General features: G+C 34.0%; 1 protein-coding gene across 1 annotated transcript; it reads left to right on the plus strand.

The window, feature by feature from the left end:
• The first annotated feature begins 882 nt into the window (after positions 1-882).
• On the plus strand, positions 883-5,669 carry LOC111291447 (uncharacterized). Its single transcript, XM_022883208.2, has 2 exons — positions 883-3,619; positions 5,088-5,669. Exons 1-2 carry the CDS (start codon positions 952-954, stop codon positions 5,528-5,530), a joined length of 3,111 nt encoding a protein of 1,036 aa, XP_022738943.2. The 5' UTR covers positions 883-951; the 3' UTR covers positions 5,531-5,669.
• Positions 5,670-15,223: the final 9,554 nt, after the last annotated feature.

Here is a 15,223-nt window from a genome sequence, read left to right on the forward strand (position 1 = left end):
TCTCAGCCAAATGCCCTATTTTTTTGACAGAGTATAGTGCGATTGATATGTTACATAGAAAAAGTATCATAGTATGACAGACAAGGATGTTATTTGGCTTGAATCATGACAGCCACTGATACTGCTCCTTCCATGATTCAGATCAGTGCCAATTTATGTTTTCACAGAATTTGGTTTGTTGGAATTTTTTTTTTTTTTGTCTTCATTTAAATGGATAACGGATTCTGTTTTTCTTATATCATTAATTCAGGGATGAAATTTGTATATATATTATTGCTTTCAATCATTTGCAGGTAACAGATGATATATGTTTATTTAGATACAATATCCAAACGCATGGCAAATGCTCCATGAAAGAATGTGGTCCAATCTCCCACCATGACACAGACACAAGGCCAATACAGTTAAAATTTCACCTGGGAATAAATACAGTATTAAATTAAAGAGATAAAGCAATAAATATTGGATTTTTTAAAAATAACAAACTGGGAGTATGGTGGGAAAATGAAGTAACTTTCTTGGATCCTGTGAGAGACATTGTTTACTGTTACAGGAAATTATGAAATTGTTAAAGGAAACAAGGAATGATGAAAGGTGGTAGCAAAAGTAAAGGGAAATGAAATCCCAAGAAAACCAAAAGTATAGAATGAATAGCAAACATAGCAAAAATACTGAGAGGTGAGAGAAAGAAAGAGAAAGAGATATTGAAGCTGTTGCAAATAAAGAGAAGTAGCAGTAGAAGGGCAAGAGGATTATACATTATACAAGTAGTAGTAGTAGTAGTTTCTTTTTTTCTCATTACCCACCAAGAAAAAAAATTTTCATAATGATGAAAGTATGAAACACCCTCTCATAAAGCATATATCTCAATCAAAACCTCCCTTCCCTTAAATTTACCTCTGTAAAGACCAAGCATCTCTCAACCAGATTCCCCACTTCACCTGAATAACAATGAAACCTCCTCCTCTCCTTCTCTTTCTCACATTCTCCTTCTATCTACTAACTTCACCTCTCTTAGTCTTCTCTGCTTCTCCACCTCCTCTCCCTCTGGTCTCTCTTCTCTCCTTAAAATCCTCCCTCAAAGACCCTCTCTCCACTTTCAAAGATTGGGACCCCAGTCCAACGTTTTCCAAGCCCAATTTTGAAGACCCTGTTTGGTGTACATGGTCAGGTATCAAGTGCAATCCTAGAACAGCTCAAGTCACATCTCTTGACCTCTCTCGTCGCAATCTTTCTGGTATTATTCCACCGGAAATCAGATATTTGACAAGCCTAGTCAACTTGAATTTGACCGGAAATTACTTTGATGGGCCTCTCCAACCAGTCATTTTTGAACTAAGTCAGCTTAGTACTCTTGATATAAGCCACAACTCATTCAATTCAACATTCCCACCAGGGGTTTCCAAGGTTAAGTTTTTAAAAATCTTCAATGCATACAGCAATGATTTCAGGGGCCCATTACCGCAGGAGTTTATAAACTTACGGTTCTTGGAGGAGCTCAATCTCGGGGGCAGCTACTTTGAAGGTGTAATACCAGTTGGTTATGGAAGCTTTACCAGATTAAAGTTGCTTGACTTGGCAGGAAATGCACTGGAAGGCACTTTACCACCTCAACTAGGATTCTTGACCCAGCTTGAGCGCATAGAGATTGGCTACAATGCTTTCTCAGGCACAATACCAGTAGAGTTTGCACTTTTATCCAATCTCAAGTACTTGGACGTCTCAAATTGCAGTCTTACAGGTCCACTTCCGCAAGAACTTGGCAATTTAACCAAGCTAGAAGTTTTGTATTTTTTCAAGAATAGCTTTACAGGTGAAATCCCGGTCAGTTACACAAAATTGAAAGCTCTCAAGATTCTTGATTTATCCGATAACCGACTCAGAGGCACAATTCCAGAAGGGTTAGCTTCTTTAACAGAGCTAACCTGGTTGAGCTTAATGGGCAACAATCTTTCTGGTACAATCCCAGAAGGAATCGGTGAGTTACCAAATCTCAACACTTTACTTCTCTGGAACAACAACCTTAGCGGCATTCTCCCACAGAAACTAGGTTCAAATGGGAAGCTACTGTCTCTTGATGTCTCATCAAACTCTCTCACTGGTCAAATCCCTCCAAATCTATGCTATGGAAACAGGCTTTTCAAGCTCATCCTTTTTAACAACATGTTCACGCATGAGCTTCCAGGAAGCGTTGTAAACTGCACATCCCTTTCAAGATTCCGAATCCAAAACAATCTTCTCAATGGTACCATCCCATATGGCTTCGGACTCCTAACAAACTTAACATTCGTCGACGTGAGTAAGAACAACTTCACAGGTGAGATTCCTCAGGATCTTGGCTATGCACCAACGTTACAGTTCCTCAACATCTCCGAGAACTCTTTCAACACAGCTTTGCCAAGCAACATTTGGGGTGCACCAAGCTTGCAAATTTTCTCAGCCAGTTCATCCAAACTCACGGGCAAAATCCCAGATTTCGTCGGCTGTAAAAACGTGTACAAAATAGAACTGCAAGGTAATTTTCTAAACGGAAGCATCCCTTGGAACATTGATCATTGTGAAAAGCTCTTGTCTTTGAATTTAAGCCGCAATTTGCTTACGGGAATAATTCCATGGGAAATATCAACGCTGCCTTCAATAACTGCCATCGATCTTTCCCGTAATTTGCTCACTGGAACCATCCCTTCAGACTTCGAAAATTGTAGCACTTTGGAAAATTTCAATGTTTCCTACAATTTGCTAACCGGGCCAATCCCATTGTCCGGTCCAATATTTCCTAATTTACACCCTTCCTCATTTTCTGGCAACGACGGACTTTGCGGCCGAATTTTAGCCAAACCCTGCCCGGCTGAGGCGTTGGCTGCAGGTGACGTGGAAGTTCGTAACAAGCAGCAGCAGCCAAAGAAAACGGCTGGAGCCATCGTTTGGATTATGGCAGCTGCTTTTGGTATTGGTTTGTTTGTTCTCGTGGCTGGGACCCGATGTTTCCACTCGAATTACAGCCGTAGGTTTAGTGATGATCGTGAGATCGGACCATGGAAATTGACCGCCTTCCAGCGGTTGAATTTCACGGCTGATGATGTGCTAGAGTGCCTGTCGATGACGGATAAGATCATAGGCATGGGGTCCACGGGGACAGTATACAAAGCCGAGATGCCAGGTGGCGAGATCATAGCAGTGAAGAAGTTGTGGGGTAAACATAAAGAGAACATCCGACGGAGGAGAGGGGTGTTGGCCGAGGTGGACGTTTTGGGGAACGTCAGGCACCGTAACATAGTGAGATTGTTAGGGTGTTGCAGCAACAGGGAGTGCACGATGCTGCTGTACGAGTACATGCCCAACGGGAACTTGGATGACTTACTGCATGGCAAGAACAAAGGGGAGAATTTGGTGGCTGATTGGGTGACTAGATACAAAATTGCTCTAGGAGTGGCTCAAGGCATTTGTTACCTTCACCATGACTGTGATCCAGTGATCGTCCACCGTGACCTCAAGCCCAGTAATATTTTATTGGACGGTCAGATGGAGGCCAGAGTGGCGGATTTTGGGGTGGCCAAGTTGATCCAGAGTGATGAGTCCATGTCGGTGATTGCTGGGTCCTATGGCTACATTGCTCCAGGTGCGTTTTCCATTCCTTTTTTTGGTTCATTTTACTCTGGGATCATGGAATCTTGCTATCCTGCACGAAATGTTAGGTGTACGTTAGCAAGGTTATTAATCCATTTTTGGTATATATGAATTGTTTTTGATAGTTTGGTAAAACTTTTTGTGTGTGTCCATTAAAAATTTGGAATAATCAAGGTTGATGTGTTTAAGTCTTAAGACAATACCAACTTTTCAGCAAGGTTGGTGAATCTATTTTATTCTTCACTTTTATTGATTTACCACAAAAATGGGTCAATCCCATCACTGTTATCAAATAGTCAACTTTAATTTTAACTGACAACGAATTTAGTTTAATTTAATTTAATTTAAACAGCCATGTTTGATCTTGATCAACCATATAATCCAAATTTAATTTACATATGATTAATTGAAAACTCATTAGGATGTGTAAGGAAAAAAATTTATCACGTCATGCATAAAATTTTATTCATAAAAACATAAAATACAGTAACTGTTACAACAGGCAGAGTTTTTTCTTACCGTAAGATGGTCAGACATAAGATAGGTTTAAAAAGATTAAGAATTTATCATTGACCTCACGTTAATTTTTTTTTTTTTAGATTTTTGATATCTGATAATTATTTTAAATTTTAATTAATTTAAAATTAAATTAAATCTGACTTTAAAAAGAGATAAACTCTTTTAAATTTTTTTTATTTATAAGATTTAAAATCGATATTTTATTAAAAATTAAATTCTTTATCATGTAAATCAATAAACATTAATACCTAGTATTGATTTGATAACTTATAGTCTAGTGATTCCAATAGTTACATATTTGAATGAAGTTGACATTGACACACTTGTCATATTGGGCGGTGGGGTTAGAATTTAGTACTATTCTTTTTCAGTCCAAAAGTGCAGGATTGTTCACACTTTTATTTCTTTGAAATCTTCAGTCTATCTCGCTTTGCCTTCTTTGTTGTGTGGAAACAGTTGGGTGCACACTTCCCTTTGCAATTCAAGAACAAAAAACAGATGCTTTTAGACTGGTCCTGGAGACTCAATCTATAGCTAGTTTTACATTTGTGATGACGTGTGTGTGGTGGTGAGCAGTGCACACAGCAACCAACCCAAACCAGCCAAAGTCCTTTCGGTTATGCTTCTTTTGGCACCGCTCGGTTTTTTGTAACTTTTGCATGGCTGATAGGTGCACTATTACGCGTGAAGTGTCTTTTGCCTCTTTTTTTTTTTTATCCAGTTGCCCTTTTTCTTTTTTCAAACCACTTCTCTTTGCTCTTAAATCCCTGCAGGATACTGTATGATGGGCCCCATACAGAAATTTGTCAAAGCTTTTGATTCATTACATTGTCTTATAAGCATTACATGTTTGACTTTTAGCTTCATTTGGATTTTTTTGGCTTATGGTCATATGTTTGTTTCTCGGGTAATCACTAACGTTGTGTGTTGGGTTTTTGCAGAATATGCTTATACTCTACAAGTTGATGAAAAGAGTGATATTTATAGCTTTGGAGTGGTGTTAATGGAGATTTTAAGTGGGAAAAGATCCGTGGATTCGGAATTTGGTGATGGGAATAGCATTGTGGATTGGGTAAGGTCTAAAATTAAGAGTAAAGATGGAATTATAGACATTTTGGATAAAAATGCCGGGGCGTCATGTGCATCAGTGAGGAAAGAAATGATGCAAATGCTTAGAATTGCATTGCTATGCACCAGCCCGAACCCGGCGGACCGGCCATCGATGAGGGATGTCGTGTTGATGCTGCAAGAAGCCAAGCCCAAAAGGAAACTACCGGCGGGGAGTGTAGTTAATGGAGGCAATGTGGTTGGTGTTGGTGCTGATGGTGGTGATGGTGATGGTACCAACGATGCTAGAACACAAAAGGCTACAGTGGAATGTTAATATATATGATTAATTTTACTGTTTTTTTTTCTTTTTTATTGGTTATTTTTAAAATGGTGGGGAATTGGTATAGGAGAAGTGATTTTCCTTCTTTTTTTGTTTCTTCTTTCAATGGAATTTTCAAGTGTTCTTGCTCTAATTTCTCTGATGTTATATTTGACTTATTATGACATTGATATTGCAACTTATATTTGACGAGTGTTAATGATGTTTACCACTAATTCCAAAAGAACCCATAAATTAGAAGACGAGTTCTTGGACCAGAATGTGAAACGACATCACCTTTGAAGTAAAAAAACCAAGGTAAAATTGACAAAGCGAGGTTGATTGTTGTTTTCCATGATGCCAAACAAAAGATCGGGAGTTTGAGATAGTAACTTCTAAACATTTGGCATGTGTTATGGGGCTGCTGCTTTTCAAGAATATTGCAAGTATTAACTCAAAATTTGTGCCATGCCAATGATTCCAAGATATTAATAGATAGGAGAACAGCAAATTCCTACTGTTTAATTGGGATCAAGTATGCCTCTAATCTATGTCTTTGGCTTTCAATTTTCTTTTACAATAATTATCATTTCAGTCATTTTGATCTGACTCCTAACTGCTTGCTTGAATGAGATGTGCAGATAGACTTTGCTCAGACACCTGATTAGGAAAGATACCAAACACAAATCCAATGACTTTTCAAAGCTAGAAAGAGGGAAAATGGTTAGGAATGAGTAAATATTCAACGTAAAATTCAAAGTTTGCACTAGTTCTTTTGATCTATCAAATTCTAAGCATGTGGGATTTAGACTGCCCGACTTGGTTCGTGGTTGTTGATCAGGTGAGGTGTATGATATGCTTCCAACTCCAACAAGGCCAATTACATTGAAGCTACACAGTACAAAAATCGATCCACAAATGGGCGCAGGCCCATTTGATTGTAACCATTAAGCAAGTCTGGTAATTTGAAATTAGGCTTTTCGTATAGTCCTATTTCCTACTATCACTTAAGGGTTGAAATTGAACTTGTTAAACTCAGGGAAATATTTCTCATTGTTGGCTAAAGTTAGTGATTGAAAAAGGAAACAATGGCGGCTCATATGAATAGACTTAATTATAACTAATTAGCATCTTGAACCAAAGGGACTCTAACAAGTAGTGTCGAGAGTTTTTGAATCACCCTGCTTACCGCTTCATAATTTTTCTCCTCCAACTTCACCCATTCAATGAGTAGACATAACTGTGGGCCTACAATTTGATCTAGCCTGATCTCATGTATAAGCTTTCGAAGTAGAATTCTCTTTCCTAAACTGGAGTTTCTTATTTTTATAGCTACACACCAAACAATTTATCCGGAAAAGCAAATATTAGAAACAACATTTAAGAACATATTCAATTACTAGTATATAAAGCAAATCCTTAAAATCTTTGCTCTAAGCCACGTCCAATTTCGTGCAGTTCAAGCATTACCTGTGCATCTATTTTCACAGCAGCCATGGCAACGGCAGCTCTAGCATTCACAAACCTCCATTGCAACGTCCTATTATAGAAAACTCAAAATCGGTGATACTCGTGTTCTTGAACATGTATGACACCTTCTCCTGCCTAAAATACTTTAAAACCCCACTTACACCACCTTTGGTCATAGCCCTCACCCCAGTCCCACAATATCCTTGTGGCTTCGGTGCCACCATCAATACGAAACCTTCCCGGAGACCTACTCGTGACTGGTTTTGATCCCTTAGTTGCAATGCAATTGCGCTGAATACTGCCAAGCTGCAAGAACCAAACAAACACACACTACTCTCTGGATGATTAGGCTTCTTTTGCATGCTTGCAATGATGGTTGTAGCCCTGTAGGGTTGACATTCTCTTCATTTCTTTCGATTCTGACCTCGTTGTCGACTTTGATCTATTAATGAATCTTTGGCTCGAGTTTATGGCCGAAGATGACCTGTTCTCTGGTAGATACTGGGCAGGGGTTCCACTTCTACTGCGAAGTGCAAAGCCAAGGTTTAAAGGAGCAGTTTACGTAGCTAGAACTTGAGAGCTCGTTGACGAGGATGAAGTGCATGTCAGTACTGCAGTAAGGTGGGTGAACCGAAAGGAAGACAATGTCCCTCACGTCAAGGCTTCCACGATCATGGAATATTTAAGACTTTTCCATTCAACTTGTTATCTATAGCATTCAATAATCAAACATAATAAATAATGTATAATATTATATATTTTGATCAACTGGATTAGGTAATACTATACAAGGTTCTTGGCTATTCGCGTCGATTTTATTCGCATTATACAATTCAATTTCGTTTTTTTTTTTTTTTTTTTTGGGGGGGGGGGGGGATTAAGTAATGATTCCTTGATCCAAGAAAATCAAACCAAACCTACTAGAAGATGGACAAATCAAGAGAATTTTCGAAGACAATCGTTTGGTAACTTAGATTTAAATTAAGATTTGGATTTTAAAATTAGTATAAATTATATGAAAAAATACATGTAAATATAATTTTTATGATTATTTTCTAAATTTATAGATTTATAATTAGATGCCTATTTAGTGGTGAATTTAAATTTCTCTTTTTATACCTTTCAAATTTAGTGGTATATTGAATCTTAATTAATTTGTTTATAAGATATGTATTTCATTCTCACGATTTAATTTTACTCTCTCAGATTCATGTGTTCCTAACTAAAAATGAAGAAAAAAGACAAAAAAATAGAAAATAACAAGAAAATGAGGGAAAGAGCGAGAAAATACTCAGGTTCTCGAATGAGCATAATTATCTCTTGAACAATTCAAATTTTATTTTATCTTTTTAAGTACATATAATTCAAATTTTATTGAAGGCTGAGGAATTGTTTTCAACGTTACTTCAACATCCAAATTTTGAAGTAAAAAAAAAAGAGAGAGAGATGACATGCAATATTTCATTATTAATATGAATTATTATTAATAATATAAATTATAGAATATTACTTAGTGTCATTCTTTCTTACAATTGAGTTTGAAAATGGAAAAAGAAGTTGCTGAAATTTAAATTTAAATTTATTGAATACAGCCCCTAAAAGTAATTATTTGGACTAATTTTGGGTACTTGCCTGGCGTCATTTTGAGAAAAGAAAGCACAAACAATTAATATTATATCAAAGGTTTTTTTGTTGCCAAGTCTTCTATGAATTTAATGAGATTAATCAATTTCTTTAATATAGAGGAGGAATGAATATGAATGAGGGTTGCTAATTAATTCAAGTTAAATATAAGGGATGGTGAAGAACCACTACTAATTAATTATGAACCCAATTCTGGCCATATGCATTCTCTGCTTAGATGGTGTTTAATGCTCTTTATTCATTGACCGATTTCATAAGGTATTTGTATCATTTTGCCTTTTGCTACAAAAGAAAATTTAATATCAAGTGAACATATTATGGTTTTTTTTTTTTTTTTTTTACTTACAAAATTTGGACTATTTTCAATGCACTGATGAATATTCATGAATTTTGATGAGGTAGAAATCTATAGCAGTTTAAAAAGGAGTCAAACTTCTACATATACACTTGTAATCAACCATTAAGGTTTTGATTAAAGAGGGAATGAAGAAGAAACCTGCATTTTTAGAAAAGTTTGGCAAGAAAATCCTATAGTTATTAATGCGAGATTTGAAGGTAAAAAAATAATAATAATAACTTATCCAACGACTGTATGTGCTTTTACTGACCAATCCAAAAAGTTTTTTCCATGAAAATTTTGCTTTTAGCAACAACCTCAATGTCAAATACTCTCTTTGAGGCTAAAAATTAAGGTTTTTGACTTTTTCAAATTAGTATTGTTCTTGAAACCAATTTTTTTCATGATGTTGACATCTTTTTTCATGATGATATAAACATAAGAAATAGAGAGTAAAAGTTTGAAGCTTAATTATGATTAAGCAATAAGCATTGTCCTTAGAAGAAGATGAATCAAGCTGATGAAAACATAAAAGACTTGAAACAAATGTTTGAAGTGTAAAGCTGACATCCTTAATCAGCGAGCATAACCCTTTTTCTTTTTTGATTAAGTTGGTGAATTGTTGCATAAAGGAGATGTTGTAGCCTTAATCATCAAACATAACACAATTTCTTTCTGATTCTGTAGCAAACTCGTAGCATAGGAGATGTACACACCTTCCCTTCGAATTCAAGATTTTAGAAGTTTCTGCCCAAGGAAATTGACAATTTTCAAGAACTACGATGACTTGAAATCTTGAACCAACCTCTAGATTGGCAGATTTTTATGAGTCAGAGTTAAGCTGAAGACAAAATCTGACAAAGCAGTCATAGCCAAACGTACCTAGGTTAGAATAGGCAATTCAGGGGTTGGAACCATCTTGTCATTCATTCTGGTGCAAGATCATCGTTCAGGAGGAATAAAAAACTTAGGATCTACCCCCTCTCAAACTAGCTCCATCCCACCTCCTCTTTTTATTTTTTATGAAGACACCCATTTTCCCACTTTATAAGTTGTTTCTGCCCATATTTCTTTATAAAAAAAAAAAACAGTTCTTTTTGTTTAACTTGTGGTTTTAGGAAGGAAAGAAAGGAAAATATGAATGTCTGATTTCTGATTGCGACATGGCATTACCTAATTTAATGGTGGTGAATTTACTGCACCGTGTTTTCAATTCACAGGGTACCAAATCCTATAAAGATAAACTGACGGAAGACAAGAAGGAAACATACGGACTTAGTTCTCCTAATATAAAAATAAAACAAAGAAATAAGTATTTGAGGCTAAAAAAGACAACCGTAGTGCTGTTCACAGAGCAAAACAAGTGCAGCTAATCTATTCATGATTGTACTTAAAACGTCTTTTCATGAAAGCTTCCATAGAAACAAAGAAAACTCAGGATCTCTTCAACAAAAGCAATGGTCACATTAATTTTACAGTTAATTTTGATAGCAATTGAATTTAATTTTATGCTAATTACTCCAAATAAACTTAATTTTCTTCTCACCATTCAACATATATCTTTTTCTTCTTTTTATTACTAGAATGAGGTAGTTTACAATTTATATTGCTAAGAACAATACAAATTCATGAATGTCAAATGTCATTCAACCACATTAAGAAGAAACAAAAGAAAGAAATTCAAAAGTTATTTAAGTGACTTCAAATAAATTAGCCACTGTGTCTTTTTCTTAACTAATGTAATTGAAGTACCCCAACAGGATATGTAAAAGAACATGAGAAAGTTCATTTTTCAATTTTTTTTTTTTTTTTTACCATTTATGTATGCATCAGAACTTCCTTGAAGAGTTCACTTTTCTCCCATCGGTGGAGGCCATCGAATTCTCAATCAGGCTAACTTCTTCATCATCATCTTCAGTAGCTGGTAAATTAAGATCGAACAATCGAACAATAGAGGATGGTGTATTAGAAATCCTATTATCAGCGACAGGTAAGTAAGACAAATGAACTTTCTTGTGGCCACCAAGTGCTTGACCCGACTGAAACACCTTGTCACAAAAGGGGCACTCAAACATTCTTTGTTGATGAATCTGATTATTGCCAGTACCATTCTCTTCACCTTTAGCTTCAACTCCTTTTACTTCCATAGTAGAAGCCCTAATAATCTGTTTGTTCTTGTGATTAGCTCTATGCCCACCTAAAGCCTGATGAGATTTAAAAACTTTTTTGCATGTCTCACACTTGTACTTGGCATCAAGGTTAGTGACGCAAAACAACTCATCATCATAATTCTCATCTCCCTCCCAATCCATATCGTCGACACCACCATTATCATCATCTAAATACTCATAATCTATTACCTTTTGCTTCTTTCGCTCTTGTTTTGGAGTCCAGTTGTCTCTGGAAAGCATTAGAAGAGACATAGCAGCATCAGTAGATAATATTTCATCACTGTCAGATGGTGAGCCTGAACCTGAACCACCCATGTTCAACCCGAACTTGCGAAATCGTTTGGATCTTCTCACTGTTGTAGACTCGCTAGAAAGTTCAGATCGACAACTAAAAGCAGAAGGAGAAGGAGGAGCCAGTGAGGCTGAAGAAGAAGATGGGAAGGAACTGAGTTTAGGAGGAACCGGAAGTTTAGCTAAGTGAGATCTCATGTGACCACCCATGGCTTTGCCATTAGCGAACCTTCTGTTACAGATCTTACATATTCTTTGCTTTTTATCCATATCAGCAACAGCCCAAACGATGACTAACTGCGACAAGATAGCAAGCGAAAGAAGAACAACAAGAGAACAGAAACGCTCACAAGTCACAAGAACAAACAGGGGCAAAAGAGAGGGCTAATTTATAGTTGGGGGAAGAAAGTGAGTGAGTGAGGGAACTTAAAAAGGATAGTAGGTCACAACAAGCCTTCCTTTGGCAAATAAGAACAAATACAGAAGGTCCAGATTGACAGCGACCTTGCCAAAATTATAGTTTATCTCTTCATAATTTTCCAAGTTAATTATTTTTATAATAATAATTTTCACAAATGTTATCACTTATAGTGTGGTAATGAGAGAAGCAAAAGTTTGTTTGAACACAAAAGTAAAGGAATATGTATACTAATAAAAAAAAATGTGATAATATATGTTAATGTAAACATGAATTACTGGATTCAACCAAAAACAATATTTTTTATAATTGAACTCAATCAATTAACATACATTTTTCTTTATAACTTTACCTAAAAAAGAGTTAATTATAAAAATAAAATGGTTAATATTTGTGGGTTTATGCTTTTTATTATTATTTTTAGACATTGCTCTTGGAAATGAAATAATTCTTTTTATTTTTCACCACTGATTTAGATGATAAATGTTTAAGGTTTGACTATTATTAAAAGTTGAAAACTAGACACACATGGTATCGTGTATGATCGACAAATTTTACCTACTTTCTTTGTGTAAAGATAACGGATTCTTAAACTTTGGATGATATTTATATATAATGTTTTAATTAATAACTAGTAAAAGTTTCCGTTTACATCTGGATTAAAATTTTTTTTATTTTAAAACAGAGATTACTTAAGATTTTTTAAGGGAAAATATATGTATTTAGTTGATTTCATGATTTGAATTTGAAACTTCTCAGTAACAATATAATAATTAATTGATAATTTTTTTTATATTTTTTTAATTATTTGAAGTCGATACTTGTTTAATAAAATTTTTATTATATTTTTAATTATTTAAAAATAATTATATTCTATTATTATTATTATTATTATTGTATAAAATGATTCAATTTATTCAATTAATAATTTTATTTTATTATTTTTTATTATTCTATTTATCATGAAAGATTATTACAATTACTTTTCACATGCATTCTATCAATGATATATAATTTTGTTTCAACAGTATATCTTCTTGTCTTTTCATATTAGTTTTACCAACAACTCGGTTTTATGATTAAAACTTGTCATGTCGCTGCAAAGTATATTTTTAGGCCATTTTTGTTAAACCTTTTCTCTCAAGAAGAAAGAGAAACATTTGAAACTTATCATTTCTCTTTTGATGGTTTTTATAGTACCTTTAGTTATATGACATCTTTATTATTCTTCATCTAGAGAAAATCTCCCATTAGTGCATCTCTGTTCACTTCATGATACATTATATGGTTTAGTTTTTTTTTTTTTTATTGCTATTGATCTTTGAATTGTAAAAACCAACATCTTGGGGGAAATTTTTTTTTTTTTTTACATCTAATGATTCGTGTGTTTATATCTTATAAAATATTAAATTTTATGTATTTATAATATATTTTATACGTAAATATAAAATATATATTTTATTTTGTTAATCTCATATATAATTATTATTAAAATTTTAAATCATGTTATTTTTATATTTTATTTTTATATAATATTTATATCGTATTACTGTATCATATTTTAAATTATTAGGTCTATTCATATTTTTTCAAAAGTGACATTTCAAAATTTGAAGCTTTTAATCCTTTTGCAGTCGCTTAAGAATGATCTCAGCTCTATTCTTGATTCAGCTCTTACTCCAATAGTAAGTTTTATTGGAGATATGTTATGGGATTTGTTTTTCCTCCAAGATAAAATAATTATTTTATATAATTAGACCGGCCATTTGAAATTTGAAGGTCAATTCAAAAAAATTCTCTTACAAACTCATAGAAAAAGTATAAGTTCAGCCCACAAAAAATTTTTTTTACAAACTTACGGCCCACAAAACTTAATAAACCCACATTAATTTACATGTGTCACTTCCCAAATTTCTTAGAGATCCTTTTAATATAAGGAGTTATAAATAGTTTATATATTTTTTATATTTTAAAATACAGATTAATATTTTATATTTATATTTTAAAATGTATATATATTATGTAATTAATTATATATATATAATATGTATTAAATTTTTTATTATTTAGTTATCTATTATCTAATTATATAAATTTATTTATTACTTTACACAAATAAATAATGGAAAACCAAATCAAGAATCATCGGTAAAAAGAGAAGCAAAGCTACAATGATAGGTGGAGACCATCTCGGCATCCCCACCGCGCCACAACATGGCGTAAAAATAAGCATGGTACGATTGCAGGCACCCCTAATCGCACCTCATTGGGGCCAATCGTGGGTCCGAAGGGCACTTTAAGGCGTTCGTTTTGGTCAGAACTTTCCGAGGCCCATTACGAACTTATTTGTCTTATTTTTTCAAGACAGAAAAAATTCCTATAATCTGTAATCTATTTTTTTTAACTACAGTATCGAACAAAATTAAGTTGAGTTTAAATTATTTATTCATAAAATTGTTGGCCAAATTGCTCAAGTACGAAAAAATAAATACTATCGAATTTCAACTTTAAATAATAAATAAATTTTAGTTAATATTATTAATAATTGCAAGTTATGTGCAGCCTACCTCACTCTTTCTTTTCTTTTTCTATTTACTATGAATCTAAGATTATATGTATTATTGAACCATAATTTTATTGGTTAAAATCATTTAGTTTATGCTAATTTTGATCAAACAAAAATTCCATTTGCTGTGATAACAAATTTGACATTAGCATTTGCTGCTACCGTTACAGCATGGTAGAGCATGGAGAGAGGATAAAAGAAACAGCAGATGGCAGCTGCAGCTCGTTCTTGATCGCAGTGCAGTAAGGCAAATTTATGGCAGCTCCCAACTAAAAATGTATGTTTTTGTGTTTTTAGCACGCATGAAGTTAAATGAATATCCCATGAACAAAAGACTGAAGGGACGGGTACGTGTTTATATCTAGTTATTGCCCCCTTTAGATTTTACATGGATGATCCAATCGGGTGACAGCTCCGAAGAATTTTACTTGGACAAACTTGATAATTAATAAGACTATATTTGCCAGAGTTTTCATAGTTAAGACTATCCTCTCTGATGGCCATTTTTTTTTCCTTCTTTACTTCTATTTCCGACTCACGACTTCCTACATATCCGAAGGACTTTTCAATGGCTTCCCACACCGGAAATTTGGGTACGTGAGTGTTGTTTATACGAGATTCTGTATTAATTTAAATTAAATTTTTTAGTTAATAGTATGTTTTGTCTTTAAATAAAAAATAAAATATTTATTTTCTTTATTCTGTAAGTCGTTAATAATGAGATCATTAAAAATGGTATTTAAATATTTAAAATAAGTGGGACTCACATTTCGTATTGGATAAATTTTTTATATAAAAAAATTTTAGTGTG

The sequence above is a fragment of the Durio zibethinus genome, chromosome 11 (assembly GCF_047325235.1).
Source record: "Durio zibethinus cultivar Kanyao isolate XHJ-2024 chromosome 11, ASM4732523v1, whole genome shotgun sequence".
NCBI classification, from domain to species: domain Eukaryota; kingdom Viridiplantae; phylum Streptophyta; class Magnoliopsida; order Malvales; family Malvaceae; genus Durio; species Durio zibethinus.